Consider the following 18404-nt stretch of genomic DNA (forward strand, 5'->3'; position numbering starts at 1 on the left):
TGGAGGGACATATTTGTGAGGGCAAAAATGTTATTTTACGAACCTACTGTTAAAATTAAACAGTTCTCTAACGGATGCTAATCAGAGGGATATATCTGAATACATTACGACTTTTACAGAAATAACTTATGAAAATTAAACTTTGTAGGAATATATCTGCAATTCATCATGTCTGCGGGGACCTGTATAAATTAATTCTTTAAAGTAACTGGCCATGGCATCATTGAACAAAAAATGGAGAGATTATAAAAGTGAATTAAAAAGTGAATACTTTTCATATGACAAGCCGATTCAAGAATTAGTTAACAATGTGCCACTCGGTGTGATTAGAGATCAATGGACTAGTCTAATAGCACATTGGTCCACCGAGGAAAGTAAGGTATAAACGCTTTATGTTTATAGCAATGTTGCTTAATTATAGTGTTATATGTTCATTTTTTAAAAATTCTTTATTTTTTAATCATAGAACCTTTGTCGAGTTAATTCAAATTCCGCAAAATTAGTGAAGATGGCGCACACATCGGGCCGAAAAAGTTATGCAAGGAAGCGAAAGGAAATGGTAATACCTTAACATATAATTTTTTTTTTTTAATAATGAGTCATTATCTTTATCATTTAGAAATTATTATTTACAATTATATGTAGGAACTTGCTCTTGGCAAAGAACCGGATCGGCTAACTTTTTGGGAGGTAACTCATAAGAAAAAGAATGGAAATTTTGTGAATAAGGATGCGGAGAATAGTTTGGTAAGTATAATTTTCTATCGCATTGTCATATTTACTATTCATATAATTATGACATAGTAATATTTTTTTCTCAAATTGCTAATAGGATCTAGCACGTGCAAAGTTTGTTACTCTTTCACAAGGTTCCGAATCTGACACGAACAAACTAATGGACAAAGCCTTTCTAGATATTATGGGCCCTGAACATAATGGACGTGTGAAAGGTTTAGGGTTGGGACCTACGCTAAGATCATATTATGGCGTGAAGCATACAAATTTACCTACAACAAGCGAATCAAGAGAGGGTCAACCAGGAGAAGTAGAAAAGCTTAAAGAAGAAATGCAAGAGATGCGAGATGAATTGCATCGACTTAAAACACTATTTTCAGATACAATATTGCTCAATTCTCGAGTATGCTAAATTTTTATCCTCAACAAATTTTATTGATTTTTTCATATAATTAATAATTTCTATATTGTTTGATTCTTTTAGGTGGTTGCGGGCGATAATAATTTGGTCGATGCGCTTTCTCCGAATATTCATTCATCGAATGCGAGTCACGATCCTACAAATGGAGGACATAAAAAAAGCTAATTAATTTTTTGTAAACAGTTGACAACTCAAGTGTTGGCTAATTTTGGAAGTGTTTAAACTTTTTCATTACCTATGTTGCTTCTATGCTATAGACATTGAATGAGGTCATGTTTTGGATTATAACGTATCTTGAATTATGAATTTTTTGTGAATGTGAACTTTATTTGGTATTGAAAATTATTTTGCTTGTGTTATTAATGTATGTTGTAAATTAAATGTTAAGTTTGATGTGCATTTATTATTTGATATCATATGTTTGTCAATGAAATTGTAATGTTATGTGCAACAAATAAGTATTGAATTAAAATTTTTTATACTATTTCTTACGTAGAGGCGGTTCAAACCGCCTCTAAATATTATTGATTGTTTGCTTATCTGTAGAGACAGTGGCAACCGCCTCTAGAGAGCAAACCGCACTAAAAAATATTAGAGGCGGTTTAAACCACCTCTATGATACGACATTAATAGAGGCGGTTTAAACCGCCTCTATGATACGACATTAATAGAGGCGGTTTAAACCGCCTCTATGATACGACATTACTAGAGGCGGTTTAAACCGCCTCTATGATATGACATTAATAGGGGCGGTTTAAACCGCCTCTATGTTATTAAAAAATAAAATTAAAATCATAAAAAAATAAATAAAAAATTATATTGAGGTGGTTCAAACCGCCCCTATCAGACCGCCTCTAGCATTCCCCGGCGGTCGGTAAAACCGCCTCTACGGACGTAGAGGCGCTGTCTACGCCGGCATTTTAGAGGCGGTTGCTAAAACCGCCTCTACAATTCCTAGAGGCGGTTTAAACCGCCTCTACAGGCGGTAAAAACCGCCTCTACAGGAGGTAAAAACCGCCTCTACAAGCCTATTTTCTTGTAGTGCCATTTCGAGAGGAGGATGAAGAGGAAGATGAAGCTCCACCCACGAAAGCTAACGGCGGGGACATATCTGAATACATTATGAGTTTTGCAAAAATAACTTATGAAACTTAAACTTTGCAGGAATATATATTTACAATTCACTACGTTTGTGGGGACCTATATGAAATTAACCCTTTTTTTTGTTCCTTCTTCATTAGTTTCCTTTTCTGAATTAAGTGTACTAGAAAAACTTTTGCCAATTTATATAAAGCTAAAAATTTTATAATTACAAGTTAAGACCAAATTTGGTATTGATGTCATTTTTTATTTTTTGAGTAAAATTTTTATATGAAATAGTGTAGAAAATAATGGCGAATTGCTTGCAATTTTTCTTCCAAAGAATTTTTTTGACAATAAAAATGCTGAAGTTGTATTGCTCAAATAGTGGAAAGCCTCTATTCCAAGTCATTTTTCCTCCCCTATCTTCTTCAAATATTGTGACCCTCTTGTCACCATCAAATATTGTGATTCTTTTGGTACCATTGTCTTGTACTAGGTTACGCTCACCGCTGCAACCTTACCTTTCACATATGTGTCATATCCATGTGGGCATCGGCGAAGGTGTGGAAGAGATAAGAGAAAGGACACAACATTAATGTGAAGATGATGGAGGAGACAAAAAAGGTGAGAAAGCGAGAGGAGAAAAAGAAAAAGAAATGATGAGAAGGAGAAAGATGGACTAGAGGAGAAAGTCGAATGAGAGGGAGAAAAAGAAGAGATGAAAAAAAAGAAAGGGTATTTTTGTCAATTTATTAAAAATTTAGATCGAATTTATAAAATTTAAATAAATGGCCTATTTTTGTAAAAACTCAAAATTGTTGAATTTTTTTATATAAATTTTCCAAAATACATTGGCAGAAAGAGATAAGGTAAACTAGATATTTGTCCATAAGCTAGGCTGCTATACTATCAGTAGCACGGAGGCATCATACTATCAAGTTGTCTTCAATAATGTGGCTGTCAAATCAACGATCAGCTCTGTTAGATTTTATTTACACTATTGAAAGTACTTAAAAACTAAATTTCATAATTTTTCGATATTATTTGGTTAGTGACAAAAGGTCTCAAAATTGATAATTTTAATAGTCAATGTAATGTGTTTATGAATTTAACGGTATAAAAAATTCAAATCTGACAAAATTTTTATAAATTTTTTTTCACTATTTAAAGTAGGATCAGTACCTCTGATCTTAAATTCAAGTATTTTAGCATTATTTTTTATGAAATTTTTATTTTCAGCCGTTCATTTTTAGACTATTTGTTAGATAGAAAAATAATATCAAAAATTATAAAATTTAGTTATCAAATATTTTCAATAGTATAGTTCAAATCTAACAGAGCCGATCGTTGATTCAGAAACTGCATTATTGAAAATAACTTGATAGCATAGAAGATTGTATAATAGCCGGATTCATTTGTTCATAATAATATATATAGATATAAAAAATTAAATAGGATTAAGGTAAAGAGGCCTAAGGAATTTTAAATTTTCTACAATCAATCACCTAGATGTATAGCTCTTCAACTTAATATATATTTAAATTTTCTACAATCAATCACCTAGATGTATAGATGTATAGCTCTTCAACTTAGTATAATATTATGGAAATACAAAAAAAAAAGAAGAGAGAACGCATGTCATGGATATACATCAATAACGCATTAATATATATTTAATCAACACATTAATTAATATTGAATCAATGTGAAACTTAATTACGATAATTTATAAAAATCAAGCCCAGAATTATAATAAATTAAAATTTAAGGCATGCAGCTCAGAGTTTGGGGACCAAAAGAATTGTATTCTAAATTTCTCAATAATAAACTATATTTAATAATTTAAATTTAAATTTTTAGATCTCTCTCTCTCTCTCTCTCTCTCTCTCTCTCTGATATATTATCTATATATATATATATATATAAATATATATATAAAAGTTACTTGCACTTCTGTGCAAGCAATAATTTTTCTCTCTTTCTCTTTTGAGCACATCAAATTAACTTTCCATTTTATGCATTAATGTTTACAAATCAAAAAGGAATAGCTCTATAGTTCTAGCCACATATGCCTATTATATATATATATAATATATAAATATAAATATATATATATATATATATATATATATAATATTATTATATATATATATATATATATATATATTATATATATTTATATATATGGGCTAATATAGTAACAAATGGAGAAGGATTCATACATGATTCATGCATACAAACTATTGCAAAATATAGTCAATATATATGTTCCACTGAAAATAAAAAGAAAAAGAAAGAAAAAAAAACTAACTAAATTGGGTAATATATATACCACTTATATATTTATATTGCAACAACATAGCCTAAAATACCTCTTTTCTACTTTTGTGAAAGAAGAGTTTCATTTTGTGCCCCTCTTTTGTGCTCTTCACAACTTATACCTTACACTTTCTCAAAATGGTGATGAGGAGCTTCTTTGGTGAGTGTTTTTGTAGGAGTTGAGCAGCTGCCACTGCAAGCTGCCAACATAGAAAATCAAAAAAAAAAAAGAGAGAGAAATTAATGTGTTATTAATATATATATATATATATATTATAGTTAATAACTTATTATATATATTTTATAGACCAATTTGCATGAAAAAATTTATTAAATTTATATTTTTATAAAAATAGACCTCTTTTTCTCATTAGGTCTAAATTTTTAATGAATTAATTAAAATAATTTTCTTTTTTTTTTCTCTCTTTTTTTTCTCGTTTATTTTTCTTCTTCTTTTTCGTCTTCTTTATTTTTACTATTCTTTCCGATCATACTCTTTATACTTTCTCTCCTTTTTTTTTTCTCTCCCATTCTTATTATTCTTCTATTTTTTACTCGTCCTACTTTCTCTTCCTTTTTCTTCTTTATTGTCCTCGTGTCGATGTCACACTACTTTTTCCTACCTTATATACCTACACCTCCGTCGCAATTTTACTTTCACGATTTGTGTCATATCCAAGCTACATCATTGCTGCTTGTGTATGCAAAGATATGAACGAAATAGGAGAAAGAAGCGTGGCGGCACGAGGACAATAAAGGAGGAGGAGGGAGAGAAAATGGGAAGAGAAATTAAAAAATGTCGAAAAGGAAGGAGACAAAGAGGAAGGAGAAAAAAAAAAAAAGGAGATAGAAAGAAGAATAAAAATATTTTGAACAGTTCATTAAAATTTTGAATCTAATTTATAAAATCTTAAAAAATAACATATTTTAGCAAAAATATAAAACTATGAAATTTTTTATACAAATTATGAAATATAGTGAATAATAAATATATGCATATAAAGTTCAATTTTCAAATACATTCCTGCCGTTAGAATTCATTAGAAAAATTTAGTTAAATACTTAATCTTAGTTAATTTTTGACATTTTTATTTCTCTTATATTATACTGTTATGCATTTTGTAATAAAAGAGATGAATACATATTTGAAAATATTATAACTTGTATAGAAATAATATATGAAAGTTGAACTTTATAAAAATATATTTGTCATTCAATGTATATATATATATATGTAAGAACCTGAATAAAATTAATCGTAAAATGAAATATAAAAGCAATGTAATTAATCACCTCCTCATATTGTTTCTTGAGCTTGGCGTTCTCCTCGAGCAAATGGGCGACCTCGATCTCGAGCTCGTTGGTATAAGCCTACCAATACAACAACAAATTAAACAATGGATCACGTAAACTCATTTAGTTCGTATGGTACAAGAAAAAAGTAATTTTTAAAAATTATATATATATATATATATATATATAGTAGGGCTAGAATACTTGTAAAAGTATTATGGGGGGTGATACTTGTGTGTTTTTAGTCCTTGGATGGAAAGATATGAGGTTGAGATGATGGTGATAGATGGTGGTAGGTGAAATAGTATTTAATCCAAGGCTATTAATAATCAAAAAGTAGATCCAATGGCTTAAAATCTAATAGCTAATAGCATCATGATGATGATACTTGTAAAAGTATCATAGCTCAACTATATATATATATATATATATATATATATAGTGGGCTGGTATGCTTATGGAAGTATAAAATATATAGTATAGAGCTACTGTGCTATTGGAAGTATAAAATAGTTGATGCCTGTTTCCGGGCGCGGGAGCGTGCGGCCGACTCCCGGTTCTTGATCATGCGCTTGTGCCGGTGGTCTCTGGTACTACTACCGCCGGTACTACTGAAGCCGGAGCTGCTGTTGGCGGGGCAGAAATACGCATCGAATTGCGGGGCGTGCGGTGGCGCAGCAGCCGTCATGCTGGCGTTAGTGTCGTTGAAGTCTGCCGGCGCGGAGTTCAGGCAGAGGCCGAGCCCTTCGGCGGGAGACGGCGGCAGCGGCGTCGGCGGCGGCAAGACGAGCGGGCGGTTCAGCGGGCCGGCGAGGAAGTCTTGCAGGCTCGCGTCGTCGCAGCTCGGATTCGACGTGCCGAGATCGAGAGAGGTGGAGGCAGTGGCGGCGGTGACGGCGGAGAGGGCGATGTCTCGCCATAGCTCCTCCATTTATGGTTTTGGTCTACTTGTTAGGATTGTAATAGAGGAGGAGGAGGAGGAGGAGGAGGAGGAGGAGAGGGGTGTATGGACAATGTAATTGATGTAATTGTTGCCTGCTAGTCTTGTTGTTACTGCTGTTGTTATCAGGGGTAATGAGTGAGGCTACTATGCTTCTGGAATCACGGAGCCTTCCGTATTTCTAGGTCGTTTTCGATATTGCAACTTTCGAATCGTCGATCGGCTTCGTTAAACTTGATCTAGAGTATTTGAAGTACCTAGAAAATAAATTATACAATTTTTCAATATTATTTGCCTAGTGAACGAAGGGGCTCAAAATCAACGGCTGAAAATAAAAATCATACAAAACATGATAATATGACATTAAAGTTTTAAATCAAAGGTATTGATCTTGTTTTATATCGTATAAAGAATTTTCTACCAAAATTTCACGTGATTTGGATATTTCTACACCGTTAAACTTGCAAACGGCTCACTACGGCCGTTAAAATTATTAATTTTGAGCCCCTTCGATCACTAGGCAAATGATATTGAAAAATCATAAAATTTATTTTCTAGGTACTTCAAATACTCTAGATCAAGTTTAACGGAGCCGATCGACGATTCGAAAGTCGCAACATGAAAAACGACCTGAAAACACGGAGCCTTACATGCTTCCAAAAGCATAGTAGCCTCACACCAGGGGTAATTGCTTTTATATATATATATATATATATATATATATATATACCACCTAAAAATTTTCGACTTTCTGATTTATTTTTTTTAAAAAACTAATATTAAAAATATTCGTTTTACGTTGCAATCTATTTTAAATATGTCTTTAGGGTGCGTTTGGTTCGCACTATAAAAAATTATTAGTAGTAAAAAGATGTTTGAGAATTTATTCTTATTCATTCTATTACTAAAAATATGGTATTCATGTGTTTAGTTTGTACGGTCATATTATTTAATCATATTATTTAAGATTACAAAAAATATACAATTTATTTATTTATTTATTTAATTAATTTTCGATAATGCTATAAAAAATTTCAACATTCTTTTAGAAAAAAGTGAGAGAGAATATATGTTAGAGAGAGAGCATAATTAAAAAAATAGGAAGAGAAATAGAGTCGAGGTAAGAGGGAGTGAGAGAGTTGAGATTTTAGAAAAAAATAGGGGGAGAGAAAGCTTAGTTTAGAGAGAAAAAAAAGAATTGAAGTTTAAAAAAAAAAAAAATTTAGAGAGAGATATCAGGTTAGAGTATAAAAGAAAATAATACCAACTAGCCAGCGAGTAGGAAGAAAGAAAGAAATTTGACATATTATGATTATCCTAATCCATTAATATGAGGATACCTACACTCCCTCAAGCGAATGAGATTAGTACTTTGAGATGAATCTCATTCTCAAGTAAATCTAATATTACCAACTAGATTACTTAGTACATTTAGCCAAACACTGTCATATTTTTTTATTCCTATTGGATTAATTAATAGGAATCTTAAAAAGACAGTGCGAATTACCAAATGCATCTTTAGAGTTAAATTATGTTAGCAATATATAACTGTTATCTCTATGAAATTACTATTTTATTCTTTCAAATATATAATTTTACTATCACCGGCTTTTCTTATTTGTCCTTAAATTACAAATACAAAAATTATTTTAATTTTTGACCTTTTCAAATATATTCCGTTACCATCACCAACATTTTTTATTTGTCCTTAAGTTAAGGATAAAATAGGTATTTGATTTTTTTTTAACTCTCGTAGATATTTAACTTACAAGATAGTAACTATAGTAGTATTTTGAAATAACGGAGAAATATATAAGAAATATATTGAATAGGAAAAAAATAAATAAATGAAATATTTTTTAAAGCTTTTGAGAGGGATATTGACAATTATTCCTTGTGATTGTTATTATTGTTGTCGATTGTGCTGCTCTGCGGGGACAAAAATTTTATGGGCATCGATGCCTGGATGGGCGCCGCGTGTGCAGCGGCGCCTATCCGCACCCTCCCTTCCCCCTCTCTTTCTCTCTCTTCCTAAAAACCAAGCCCACCATTTTTTCTTTTTTTTTGAGGGTGGGGATGGGCGCCGCTACACACGCAACGCCCATCCGGACATCGTGCCCAAACAAATTGTTTGGGCACGATGCCCATAAAATTTTTGTCAGCTCTGCGGAGTACCACCACAAGGCTACAGTTTAATTTGAAATGTCAAAAAAAAAAAAAAAACCCAAAACAAAAAAAAGTTTAGGATTAACAAGTTTTGAGAATCTTTGCTTTTAAAAATATATAAGTATTTGTGCTTGTAATTTTTTAATCATCGAATTGTCTAAATATTTGAATAATATTATTAATAGTATGTTTTATTAAGGCTTTTTTATTAGTGTTGTATTGATCTTGAAGTGATCTGATAGTTAAAAAATTATAAACACAAATATCATGTTCTTTTAACAAGGAGAAATGAGGTGTTTGATTTTTCAAAAACAATTTTTTTGCTAAAGAAAAGAATTTTTTTGTATGCATAGCTTAGAAAAAAAAAATGGTTTTTATATCTAAATATTAATGAAAAGTATTCTTTTTTGTAATTTCTTTTTAGAGAAGGCGAACATAATCCAAAAAAGAGTGGGTTTAGTAACGTGGGGTTTTGTCTTTTTTTGTTTTTATTGTACTTCCAAAAAAAAAGTAGGCCAATTTGCATACAAAATTTACAAATTTTGAGTTTTTGTAAAACTCGGCCGTCTTTTTCGATTTTGCAAATTGGGTTCGAATTTTTACTAAACTGACCAAAATATTTTTATACATTTTTCTCTCTTCTTTGTTTTTTATCGCGTTCTTTTTTGTTTCTTGCCGAAAAAAGCGACAGAGACGAAGGCGGAAACGGTCCCCACCATCTCTGCACCTCACACTCTCACCCTCGCCCGCACACCCCTCGCCCTACTCTTCTCCGACCCCACCAAAGCAGTGCTGCGACCTTTTTTTTTTTTTCTTTCTGACCCTCCTCTACTGCCTCCATGATCCTCCGAAACGATAAAGAGAATGGCACCACGTTTTCTTCCTCCGACTACGCCCTCCGCCTTCATTTTAAAGGGTGCATACGTTTTACCTTTTGTTCTCTAGTGTTTTGAATTTAGTTCCAAACTGCATTAGTGGTACACGAAGGTACACGTATCCACGTGTCATTGCTTTTGTAGGATCTGACTCGTTGATGTCCTTGTCGTAGAACTATTATAATATGTAATTATAAATGGAGTAAAATATATATAATTATAAGGAATAATTTCATAGATGCCCCTCTAGAAACTATTAATTTCATCAATACCCTTCCAAAATTAATAATATCACAAATACCCTCCAAAATGTGAAAAATTATCATAAATACCCTCCTCTAGTTAAGATTCATTAAAGCCCATTTGAATCGGAGTTAAATTTTTAAAATACCATTTTTACCCTTTATCTCTTTTTAATAGTAGAAATACTAATAGGTATTTCAAAATAATTTTTGTAAATCTAAATTTGAGTATTTAATATATAAATAGTTAATTAAATTATTAATATATATTAATTAATAAAAAATATATAAAAATTGTATTTTAAATATAGTATGTTTTTATCTGATTTTGGTTTTGTTTTTGGTTTTGGGTTTCGGTTCAGATTCGGTTTAAATATAGACCAAAACTATATAACTGAATTTACATACGACGGGATTTTATTTTTTGGTATCTATAACTAAAACTATCCCCTATTCAGCATTGATTAAACTTATCCCATTTTAAATCGAGTTTAGATAAAATTCCGTATCTATATCAATTCACATTCCTAATTAGTAATAGTAATTTTGAAATAAATTATAGATTTTATTTTTTTCCTATTTAAAAATAAATCACATAATTGTTTTGTCGATTGAAATAAAAAGAGAGTTTTGTTCAAAAGCTAAAATATATTATATTTCAGTTTTTTAATACACTTAATGCAGATAAAATTATCGAGAATAATTTTGATTAAAAAAATTTTTAAGTTTTCAAGATTAAAGAAAGATCGGATAATTCCTTAACATTATTTTCATTTAAATTTTATATATAGTTATTTATTTGATAAAAAATAAATAGAGCCATTAGATTTGGTAAAATCATCAAAAAAAACTAAAAAATTCTTTTTTTTTTATACACTGAAATTAGGTTTTTTTTATAAATAAAAAGTTAATGGGGTATCAACTAAAAAATGAAAGTTGAGGGAGCTGTTTCAAAATGCATATAGTTGAGGGGGTTTCCACACATTTTTAGTTAAAAGATATTTGAGGGTAAATAAGTCATTTTAAAAATTAACCCATCTTTAACCATGTAATAACTATAGTAAAACTAACCTAACTAACAGTAGGGGTATTAATGATAATTTTTTGTGTTTATAGGGGTATTGGTGATATTTTAAACTTTATAGGGGCATCTATGATATTTTAAACTTTGGGAGGGGTATCCATGAAATTGCCCCTAATTATAATTAGGATAAATTTTAAATATTATTTATGTCATTTCGTATTTTTTTCGCTTTAGTACTTTATGTTTCAAAATGTATCAATTCAGTATCTTTGATTATTTGTCTTTTCGTCGTCCCCTCCGGTAACGTTTCATTAAATCATATACAAAAAATTTTAGATATTCCATCTATAGTTTATCAAATATTTACTTTAATACTTTTTAATTTTAACTTTCTCACTGATTTAATAAAAAAAATTAATAAAGGGTATAACAAAAAAAAAAAAATTATAGAATATGAAAATGATATACTTTAAACCACACGATATTAAAATAAAAAAGTACGAAATTACAGAAATGATATTTTAATTTTTTTTTATAATTATTATATATCTCATTTAGTTGAATATAGTAAAAAATAGAGTAACTATCAATATGGTTTGGCTTTGTACATTTAATAAGTGCATTTACAAAAATGAGGCTTCAAGACAATTGCCCAATTTTGTGCACAAGTTTAAAAGGAAAAAACTATTTACTATCAATAAAACAAATTCTAATGGTAAATGTTTATAACAAAAGTGGCTTGAGCATAATTTTCGCCATGCCCAAGGGGCCGTTTGTTTCTACATAAAACTGTAAAAAAAAATTTAGTAGAAAAAAAAATTTTAGAGAACAATAAATTTTACCTGTTTTAGTGTTTAGTTTATAGAAGAAGAAAAATTACTCTTTATCACGATTGTTTGGTTGAGGAAAAAAAGAATATAAATAGAAAACTATTATATATATATATATATATAGTCCGGTTACTATATTTTTATGAGTAATAGAGCATATTGTACTCATAAATTTTTTACCGTTAGATCTGCCCTTTAATCATTTTCACCCGTTAGATTATACTATTCAACCAACCACCCACTCAACCCTAGGGGACCCACTATGNTCTCTCTCTCTCTCTCTCTCTATATATATATATATATATATATATGAATCAGGCTGGGATACTATCAATAGGACCAAGCGTTTAGTGCTATCAAGTTTTTCACTGTTAGATTTAACTCTTTGACTATTTTTATCTGTTAGATTATACTATTAAACCGATAACTTATTCAACCCTAGGAGGCCCACATTATTTTAACCGTATATTTTTTCATCCAAGGACCGAAAATCTAATAGCACCAATAGTTTGGTGCTATTGATAATATTCCAGCCTAGTTCTATATGCACACACAGGTCTTGTGTGCTATTAGGAGCACGGATCCATCCGTGTTCCTAAGTCGTTTTTGATTATGGAGTTTTTGAATCGACGATCACCTCCATTAGACTTAATCTAGCCTATTTGAAATATCTAGAAAATAAATTTTGTGATTTTTCGATATCATTTACCTAGCGACAAAAGGATTCAAAATAAATAATTTTTAATAGTTGATGTATACCATTTGCTAGTTTAACGGTGTAGAAATATTCAAATCAGATAAATTTTAATAGAAAATTCTTTATACTATTTACTATAAAATCAACATCTCTGATCGAAAATTTTAACGATATATCACCAATTTTTTTGAGATTTTTATTTTCAGCCATTGATTTTGAACCCTTTCAATCGCTAGGTAAATGATATCAAAAAATCGCAAAATTTATTTTCTAGATACTTCAAATATGCTAGATCAAATCCAACGGAGTCGATCGTCGATTCGGAAGCTCAATGATCGAAAATGGCTTAGGAAGACGGAGACCTCCGTACTCCTAATAGCACACAAGACCTACTCTATATATATATATATATGAGTCCAGCTATGGTGCTTTTCAAAAGCACCAAGCAGTTGGTGCTTATAAATTTTTCACCGTTAGATCTACCCCTTTGACCATTTTCACATGTTAAATCATACTATTCAACCAACCCACCTACTCAATTCTAAAGGACCACAATCATTCTAACCGAAGACCGCTATCATTCTAACCACACATCCTTTCATCCAACGGTTGAAAATTTATGTATACAGAGGTGTGTATACTCATAAGAGTATAGTAAACCAACTCTATATTATGAGAGAGACAGAGAGAGAGAGAGAGAGGATCACCGTGGACCTCATGAACCGCATGCTACAGCTCTCAATGCCGCTTGTTTTCAGTCTTTGTTTTTGTTTTCCTTCAATTTTCTTTAGAATTTGTAAAAAAAATAGTTCGAAAAAATATTTTTACGAGCAACTAAACATCGAAAAATACCTTTCAACTGAAAAATAATTTTTCGAATAATTTTATAAGAAACCAAACACACTCTAAAAGTAAACTAACCATAACACTAAAAAAAAAAAGAAGCATTATCTCTAATCCAGTGTGCCTTATTTTTGTGCGCATGATGCGATTCCATAGCCTATCCAACAGCGCCTTAAATATATATCAGATGCTAATATGCCGCATAATAAATAAATAGCCAAATTTATAGACCTTATCGGAATTATAAGTCATTTTAATTCGAGTACCTAATATTTCAAAATTTTTATTTTAGTATACAATTTTCAATTTGTTTAATTTAAGCTATTTGGTAGTTCTTCTAATACAAAATTTAAACTATTTACTTATTTTAATATTTTTTAAGTATATGAATTGCATTTAATTTGTTAATTAAGACTGTAAAGATAAATAACGCATTTAACTTTAGAGGTTCAAGAGTCATAAACTGACTCAAATCAAATAAACCAAAAGATTAGCTATCAAAATTAAAACTTTAAAAATTATAATCAAATCAAAACGAACAATAGTTGAGATATATTGTACATATTTTTACCTATAAAATTAAGGAGCCATTCTCAAGAATGGTTAATTGTTAATCACATGTCATCATATCATTTACTCTTTAATGGTAATATATAAAGTAATGAGTAAATTGCAAACATGGTCCTCAAACTATGAAGAATTTGTTATAATTTTTAGCTCAAAGTTTTATAATTACTATAATCAAATCATTCAATCTAATTTAGACGACCAAATATTAATACATCGCTATTTCTCGAAAAAAAATATTAATACATCGCTAACATTAAAGTGATGTGGTATCTTAAATTTTAGCGTATCATTAATCACAACTATTGTATAACTTCTATATTAGTGATATATTACTATTTAGTCAACTAAATTAGGTTATACTACTTAAATGTAATAATTCTGATGATTTAAATTATAAAATTATAATAAATTAAAATTTAAAAAATTATAATATCACCTATCTCGAGGACCAAATGTGCAATTTTACCCCTAAGTAATCTTGTACACCCACTGTCATATTCACATATGTTGGCAACAGTACCTTAATCCAACGCGTTGCTCGAAACGTCGCATTCACTACTCATCATACGACAAATTAAATGGTAGTACTAAGTTTACTATCAATTTTTACACTATTTCATAAGCTAATGTTTTAAAAATTGAGTTGAATCTATCGATTCGATCGGCTCGATCATGATCTAGTCTATATAAATGTTTAGCTCAATTCTTTTGAACCGAATAAATATATTTGGTAAATGGATACGTTCGATAAACCGCGGGTGGGTTATTATACTCGCAGCTTATATGCACATAGATAAACACTATTAAAAAATTAGTCATTAGTGGCATTTATTTACGCTCCTAAAAGGTCAACAAATTTCGTTACAAGTTTAGCAGCGTATGTCACCAAATGCTGTCCATACCAATATTGCTAAAAGTATATATATAAATGCCAGTTTTAAATTATTTACTACTGACACATAAATATAATGCAAATAATACAAATATCTTATTTTGGGAATCCAAATTTTAAAATTTTCATTTTATTTTAGATTTAATTTTTAAATTTAAATCTATATTTGAATTTTTTTGAGAGAAATATAGTATGCTCCCCGTTTCGTTTGTTTCTTTTAAAAATAAACTTAGCTAGAAATGTTAATCAAATAGGATTCGAACTTGAAACATCAAATACCAACCACCAAATCCTTTGCTACTTGTGTTAGAAACTATCAGTTATATATATTTACATTTTTAAAATTTTAAGTTTTCAATTTTAAAATTTTAATTTTTAAATTCTAAATTTATGTATTAAATTTAAATTTTTAATTTTAAAATATCAAATTTTAAGTTTCAAAATTTACAGTTTTAAATTTAAAATTTTAATTTTAAAATAAAGTTAAAAATTAAAAATTAAAAATTTAGAATTTAAAATATAAAATTTTAAAATTTTAAATTTTAAATTATAACTTTAATTTTTTTAATTATAAAATTTGAATTTTTAAACTTAAATTTTAAAATTTTTAATTCTTAGTAAAAATGGTATAAATTAATAATTATATATTGACTAGTGACGATATTTAGCAATAAGTGCTGCTACGTTATTACATTTAGCGGCGTTCACTAATTTACGCTGCTAATTTATTTTATTTTACAATATTAATAACAAATTGCTGCTAAATTATTAAATCTAGCCGCAATTTTCAAGTAATACTGTTAAGTATATTATTTAACATGATTTAAATAAATATTGTGAAATAAATGTCGCGGTATTTAGCAATAAGCGTTGTTGTTTTGTTATATTTAGTGTCATTTTTTTTTAAATCCTGAAATTTTCAGCGGCATTCACTAATTTATACTGCTAATTTATCTTATTTTGCAACATTAATAGTAAATTGCCGCTAAATTATTAAATTTAGCTGCAATTATCCAGCAATACTGTTAAATATATTAATTAGCATGATTTAAATAAATACTACGAAGTAAATGTCGCTAAATCATGAATTTATTATAATGAAAATTTATCCGTAAATTTTTGGATAGTCAATATTTTTACCCATACCAGCCCCGAGTAGACAGGCGAGTATGCAGTTTGCCCGCAAAATATTTTTTTTCCCTTTTGCTCCTGTACTTTTCAAAAGCAAAACATATAACATAATTTTTTAAAAATCATAACATAACTTTTGTTTGAAATATCACAACATATAATAAACAGTTTTAAAATGTATAAATTATATAATAAAAAAATATTTTATAATTTCAAAATTTTGTGTTACAAAATTAATATAGTTTTCATTTATGAAGACCGTAAATGAGCACTCCCTGGTCCAATATAGGCTGAGCCACCAGAGAATGGTAGAGCGGTGCGGCTGGAGAGGCGGGGCGGGAGGTGACTACAACAAATATATATATATATATATATATAGAGAGAGAGAGAGAGAGAGAGAGAGAGAGAGAGAGTAGGGCTACTGTGCTCTAAGGAGCACGGAAGCCTCCATGCTTCTGAGCCGTTTTCGATGATAGAATTTGCGAATGGACGATCGGCTCCGTTAGACTTGATCTAACGTATTTGAAGTTTCTAGAAAATAATTTTTGTAATTTTTTGATACCATTTACCTAGCAATCGAAAGGATTCAAAATCAATAATTTTTAACGGTTGAAAATAAAAATTCTATAAAATGTGTGATATAGCACTAAAATTTTCAATCAGAAATATTGATCTTATTGTAGATAGTATCAAGAATTTTGTATCAAAATTTCATCTGATTTGAATACTTCTACACCGTTAAACTTGAAAACGGTAGATATCAACCATTAAAAATTATTGATTTTGAATCCTTTCGATCTAATGATATCAAAAAATTGCAAAAATTATTTTCTAGAAACTTCAAATACGCTAGAACAAGTCTAACGGAGCCGATCGTCGATTCGAAAATTCCATCATCGAAAATGGCTCAGGAGCATGGAGGCCTCCGTGCTCCTGAGAGCACCGCAGCCCTACTCTATATATATATATATATATATATATATATATATATATATAGAGAGAGAGAGAGTCCGACTACTATCCTATTAATAGGATTGAGGCCGTTGTCCTATCAAATCATTTTGAATAATCGACACTTTAAATTAATAATCGGTACCATTGAAATTGATCTACACTATAAAAAATATTTAAAAATCAAATTTTGTAATTTTTAAAAATTATTATCAAGTCTATCGAAGAGTCGAAAAATGAATGGTCAAAAACAAATGACCTTCTGAAAACAGATGTTAGACTTTCTCAATTTAAGATCAAAGTTATTAAACATTATCTAAATAGTATAAAAAATTTTCTATCAAAAATTCAACCTATTTGAATTACTCTACACCGTTAAACATGCAAACGGCTCATATAGGCCGTCAAAAAATTGTCAATTTTGTTATCCTTTGATCACTTTGAAAATAAATTTTAAAATTTATAAAATTTAGTTCTTAGATATTTCAAATATTCTAGATCAACTTCAACGGTTCCGATCATTGATTCGAGATCTCTATCATCAAAAACTATTTGATAGGACGAAGGTTCCTATCCTATTAATAGGATAGCAGCTAGATTATATATATATATGATTATATATATATATATATATATATATATATATATAGAGAGAGAGAGAGAGAGAGAGAGAGAGAGAGAGAGAGTAGGGCTACTGTGCTCTAAGGAGCACGGAAGCCTCCATGCTTCTGAGCCGTTTTCGATGATAGAATTTGCGAATGGACGATCGGCTCCGTTAGACTTGATCTAACGTATTTGAAGTTTCTAGAAAATAATTTTTGTAATTTTTTGATACCATTTACCTAGCAATCGAAAGGATTCAAAATCAATAATTTTTAACGGTTGAAAATAAAAATTCTATAAAATGTGTGATATAGCACTAAAATTTTCAATCAGAAATATTGATCTTATTGTAGATAGTATCAAGAATTTTGTATCAAAATTTCATCTGATTTGAATACTTCTACACCGTTAAACTTGAAAACGGTAGATATCAACCATTAAAAATTATTGATTTTGAATCCTTTCGATCTAATGATATCAAAAAATTGCAAAAATTATTTTCTAGAAACTTCAAATACGCTAGAACAAGTCTAACGGAGCCGATCGTCGATTCGAAAATTCCATCATCGAAAATGGCTCAGGAGCATGGAGGCCTCCGTGCTCCTGAGAGCACCGCAGCCCTACTCTATATATATATATATATATATATATATATATATTCAAATATCTTACATGCACGTATATTTTGCTAGTAATTTATAGAATTTGGAGTTATATATTGGCATAATATTGAAGCAGATTCGCAAGCCAGAAATCTCCTGAAACCACAAATCAGCAAATTTGGATTTT

The 18404-nt window shown here is 29.7% G+C and overlaps 2 protein-coding genes across 4 annotated transcripts; one reads left to right on the plus strand and one right to left on the minus strand.

The window, feature by feature from the left end:
• Window positions 222-1473, plus strand: LOC109708139. 2 transcript variants are annotated; one of them, XM_020229755.1, is made up of 4 exons: window positions 222-379; window positions 467-559; window positions 646-747; window positions 1220-1473. In XM_020229755.1, the coding sequence occupies exons 2-4, from the start codon at window positions 509-511 to the stop codon at window positions 1319-1321; spliced, it is 255 nt and encodes an 84-aa protein (XP_020085344.1). In that variant the 5' UTR covers window positions 222-379; window positions 467-508; the 3' UTR covers window positions 1322-1473. The 2 variants fall into 2 exon arrangements, with proteins under 2 accessions (XP_020085344.1, XP_020085343.1); XM_020229754.1 differs by lacking the exon at window positions 1220-1473 and adding an exon at window positions 833-1211.
• On the minus strand, window positions 4483-6865 carry LOC109708078 (bZIP transcription factor 27-like). Of its 2 annotated transcripts, none has more exons than XM_020229669.1 (3): window positions 6372-6865; window positions 5852-5929; window positions 4483-4751 (listed from the first exon to the last, which is right to left on the minus strand). In XM_020229669.1, exons 1-3 carry the CDS (start codon window positions 6780-6782, stop codon window positions 4692-4694), a joined length of 549 nt encoding a protein of 182 aa, XP_020085258.1. In that variant the 5' UTR covers window positions 6783-6865; the 3' UTR covers window positions 4483-4691. The 2 variants fall into 2 exon arrangements, with proteins under 2 accessions (XP_020085258.1, XP_020085257.1); XM_020229668.1 differs by having other exon boundaries at window positions 4483-4758.

The sequence above is a fragment of the Ananas comosus genome, linkage group 3, assembly GCF_001540865.1.
Source record: "Ananas comosus cultivar F153 linkage group 3, ASM154086v1, whole genome shotgun sequence".
NCBI lineage: Eukaryota > Viridiplantae > Streptophyta > Magnoliopsida > Poales > Bromeliaceae > Ananas > Ananas comosus.